Below are 4,945 nucleotides of genomic sequence, written 5' to 3' on the forward strand. Positions count from 1 at the left end.
CAACCGTTTGCACTGTGATTTCTTACATTGTTTTTTTTTTCTTATAAAGTACTTTATATTCAGAGATCACATAAAGGCCTTTAAAACATAATTTCACTGAATTCTTTTAACTCTTTAAATTCATCTGGAAATCACTTTGCTATATGTATGAGATGAAAAACTAAACTAATGTTTCCCTAAATAGCCAATTTCTCAATATATAATAAATACATAGTACTACATATTGAATAACACATTACTTCCCCATTAATTTGTGATGTACCCTTTATTACAAATGACTACGCATACATATAATGTATAAAATAATTCATTTTCGATTGTATTTAAACCAAAATCTCATTGAAAATACATCAGTTATAGAAGGTGTAGGCCTTAGATTCACTGAAAAATATCCACGCTGACAGATCTAAATGTTTAACATAAGGTCCCATTGTCCTCCACCTTCATGCACTATTTTCAGCCTTGATACTGCTTTTATCAGCAGGATTGAAAAATGACACATTTGAACAAGGAAAATAGAGTTGAAAGTCTATTGCAGAACTCTCTTCTTTATTTCCATAAAATTGATTTGAAATTATTACCAATACCTGAAGATTAATAGTCTAAATCATTCTAAATCAGCCAGTAAATCTTTAAATACCTTTTCATGCTTAGATCCAATTAGAAGGTAAGTGGGACCTTGGTCTTTGGGGTGGATGACAATTGTGTAATGTGTGGATAACAGACTACGCCCACTGGCTTCATAATCCTCATCTGAATCACAGGATCTGTCAACCTCTTCAACTTTAGCCTCCCAGAGTTTGATCTGACCTAAAGGAAACTAAAGTAAATGTTAGCAATTTCTATATCTTTTCCTATTCAAATTTTTCATAGTCTTTTTTATTTTTACCTTTTTAAAGCATATCTTTTAAAAATCATTTTAAAATATTTCCTAAAAGCAATTTGATTATCCACATTGTTACAGAAGTAGTAGCAACAATCAAAAGCCCAATTGTAATATGAAAGAACAGTGTGAATACTAGATATTTAACTTTTGAGGAAAACGCCAGAAGCTACACTTCAGCACAATGGTTCAGATTATTCAGTTGGACTAAAATAATCCATTATCTAGTTGAGCAATTAGTAATAATAATTCAGCCAAAATATTTATTTGACTTTTTTCAAGAACTGAGCAGTGATTTAACTATTGGATCAAAAGACAAGTGTAGGACATAGTCAAAATACTGTTCATAGAAAAAAAAATATTGCTTACAGAAAAAAATAACAAGATTAGACAGAGAGTGCGAAGATAAACTATCATCCCAAACCCCAATAAATGAGGAGCATTCTAAGGGTCTTCACTGACATATGTAGTATATCACAAAACAATGCCATGATTTCCTCTATCTTAATTTCAGGGTAAGAAAAAGTTCCTAAAGGCAATTTACATTAAGTTTTATTTACCTTTTTATTGAAAAAAAGAAGTATATCTGCTGTGTTGAATATTCGATATCTGTTTTAAAACTTTTGCTTTAATTAAGTACATTTATTCCAGGAACATATATTGTCTGCATCAGATTTATAACTTTTAAAAAATATTTGGTCAAGATTGCAACTGCAGTTCTGAAAAAATTCACCCTAACTACAAAGACATTTAATCACATGTTCTCATGCTAAATACCAGGCCTCAGTGCTTGGACTCTTCTTCCATCTACACTCACTCCTGGGGTGATATCATCCAAGTTTTTGGCTTTAATATCAGCATATGTTAGTTACTCCCAAATTTATAACTCCAGACTCACTATCTCTACTTAGATGTTTAATAGCATCTCAAACTTACCTTGGCGAGTCCTCCCTGACAACCTGCTCTGCCCAGCCTTCCTCATCTCAGTTGTTGGCAATGTTATCGTTCTAGCTGCTAGGCCAAAATCCTTGGCATCATCACTGACCCTTGTCTTTCTCTCATATCTCATACCTTTTCGGTCAACAAATCCTGTCAGTAAGCTGTTCAGAATCTACGCAGAATCTGGTCTCCTCTCACACCTCCATGGCACCACTAAACCACATCACCTCTCGCCTGGCTTGCTGGAGTAGCCTCCTAACCCGTCTCCTCTCCTCATTCCCTTCAGTCTATTTGTAAACAGCAACCAGAGTGTTACTGTTAGACACAGGTAGGACTGGGTCCGTGCTCTGCTCAAAACCCTCCAGTGGCTTGTCATTTCACTTCAGTAAAGCTGAAGGGTGGCAGAATCTGCCACTCCAAAAGGTATCATTTTGGCATAAAGGGTTGTTTTGAACTAAAGGCCTTTAAAAAAACAACAGGTGCAAGAAGGGCATTCTGACCCGCTCCTTTTTCTTTTCACAGGCAGGAGATAAAACCCCCATATGGAAGACGTCCTCCCTCTACCAGAGGAAAATAACATTCTCATCATCAAGGACGGGAAGCTGAGGCCAAGGGAAATTTGTACAAATGAACTTTGATAAATTCAGCCTTATCAGTCACTTCTCCACCCAATTAACTACTCTAGCCCAAGTCCCTTTCCCTTGCCACATATTCACAACTTACTACCTTTTGTCCAATTCAGTATTTAAGTGGTTAACTCTACGTTTTTGGTGCTTCATTTCCTTTAAGTGTCATGTAAAACTTACATTAAATAAATTTGTAAGCTTTTCTCATGTAAACTGTCTTATGTTGATTTAATTCTCAGGCCTGAAAAAAACTCTAAGAGAGCAGAGGTAAAATTTTACCTTCCCTACAAAGCAAGCTTTTAAAAATAGGATGAAGGAAACTGATTTTACTATGATAATAAATGACAATATCATCTTAATCGTGTGCTTTAGGCACACCAATCATATGAAAATCTAGGTTTCATCCACCCCAATATTCAAAGATAGTTATTCATTTTACCGAATGATTCACGATGGCTCCATAAACAGTGAACAGACCTAGTGCTTTCAAATATTTTGATTTAATAAAAAAGGACACTGAAACAGATTTAAAACAAATTATTTTGGACACATTTATAGCACAAAATGAAGTAGGCCTATACTGATTCACATGTATTCTCAATAATTTTCCAGTGATTATAATGGATTTCTGCTCATTTATCTACATTCTTTTGACTTGTTTCTTCGTGACAAATTTTATCCATTTTTATTAAATTATTTTTCTATCTATAAAAACAACACATTTATTATAGAAACTTAGTAAGTATGGAAAGGTATATAAAAAAAGAAGAAAATAATAATCCATAATACTATGATCACAAATAATCATTCAACATTTTGGTATAGTTCTTTTTCATCTGCTATGCATACTTTTACTTAGATGTGCTAGACTGAGAATTATAAATTCAGCATCCCAACTACCTTCTTCTAAGATCTCCTCATAATTGCAGAGAAGAAGTTGGGAATTATATTTGCCAGAATCTCTGTCCCTGTATGATTCCAAGTTAGAGTTTGCCCCTGTGAGAGAATCTAGATGAAATTCGGAAGGTAAAAGTGAAAGAGGAATTATTCTCTTGAGACCATTACCGTTAGATGCTGGGGCAGGTGTGAGATTTACAGAAGCTTCCCAATGAACTCTTGAGGACCATCTGCCTCAGTCCTTTGGGCTGAAATCTTCAGTGTTGACTTTTCTGACCTTCAGTGGTGACTTCCCTAACCTCTATTCCCTCAACTTTTAAAAAAGTTATATAAGCTCTAAAATTTTTCTAAAAGTTATGTATGTCCCTAGTTCTTCTATATTAAAACTTTTATGCCTGGAATAGGTACAGTGGCTTCTGTTTTCCTGACTAATAAATTAGTTAAGATTATACTGAGTATACAATTTTGTGTTATGCTTATTCAGGTAGCATTTATATGTGCATATGTTCCCACATTACTTCAGAGGTATCACTTTTAATGCGTGTGCTGTGTTAAGTCCCATCCCATCAGCAATACCGAGAATAATGGCATGTATTTTAAACACAGCTGGTCACACCTGAGAGTGCAGTCTGTGGAAAGGCAACGGAGAAGTACTAACTGACACATATGATCACTAGACCAAGAAGTTTAGTCTCATTATCACAACAATCAGTCACAGGCTGCTCTTCTGAAGAGCTGACATCATCATACTATGCAAGTACTCTTGGCCCATGTCAGCTCAATTGTTACAGGTTCAGTAATCCAAAGGTGACACCGAGTACCCATAAGGACAATTGGGCATACATTTCACTTTTGGTAGATAGCCCATCTTTCTACTGGGAAAGTGAAAATAACTCAGGTTCTTTTGGGGGAGGAGATTAGTTTAAAAATGAGTAGATAGGATATAAATAGGCAGATGGATGGATAGGTAAGTGGTATCCAGGAATTTGAAGGCCTGAGACAGGACTGGATTCTTTGTCCTCCCCAGGTCTTCTTTCCTAGCTTGCTATCCCCCCTTCTCAACCTTATCTGATCTGTCTGAACCTGGGAAAACAGGAGAAATTGATGGCTGGGGCAGGCGAGAGGTAGGAGGCTTGTCTCTTTTAGGTCTTAGAAGATGTGTTAATTTAAAATTGCTAAGGTTTATAATTAAGAATCAAGAAGACTCTTGTAGGTGATAGGTATGTGATTACCTCAATAATAAATTTTACATCAAATTTCAACCTCATCAAAAATTCTGAAGTTTTACCTAGCAACAGAAGAGTGAAAGGAAAACTTTAAGCCAAAACAAACAATTATCTTATTAAAAGTACATACATACCTTATCTTCTTGACTACGAAAATAATATAATGTCTTTCCTATAAGTGTACACCAGACTCTCTTGGAGTAGCCATGTTTCACCTAAAATCATATTTCAAAGAATTACAAATGTTGCTCAGAACTCTGACACCTTAAAGTACAGCTTATACATTCTATTTGAAGTTCTACAGGTTTGTCCAAGATGTAAGTGATATTCCAAATAGACTGTCCAAATGCTGTTTAAGATTTACCTGTTACAGG

The 4,945-nt window shown here is 35.1% G+C and overlaps 1 protein-coding gene across 1 annotated transcript in view; it reads right to left on the minus strand.

The window, feature by feature from the left end:
- Nucleotides 1-4,945, minus strand: part of PLEKHH2 (pleckstrin homology domain containing, family H (with MyTH4 domain) member 2) — a 97,410-nt gene that overhangs the window by 43,941 nt on the left and 48,524 nt on the right. Inside the window, exons 15-16 of the mRNA XM_012653810.1 lie at nucleotides 4,706-4,786; nucleotides 641-820 (exon numbers count right to left, since the gene is read on the minus strand). Of these exons, the coding sequence (XP_012509264.1) occupies nucleotides 641-820; nucleotides 4,706-4,786 (261 nt within the window). The remainder of the gene's footprint in view (nucleotides 1-640; nucleotides 821-4,705; nucleotides 4,787-4,945) is intronic.

This window comes from Propithecus coquereli, unplaced genomic scaffold (genome assembly GCF_000956105.1).
Source record: "Propithecus coquereli isolate 6110/MARCELLA unplaced genomic scaffold, Pcoq_1.0 Scaffold43, whole genome shotgun sequence".
NCBI classification, from domain to species: Eukaryota; Metazoa; Chordata; class Mammalia; order Primates; family Indriidae; genus Propithecus; species Propithecus coquereli.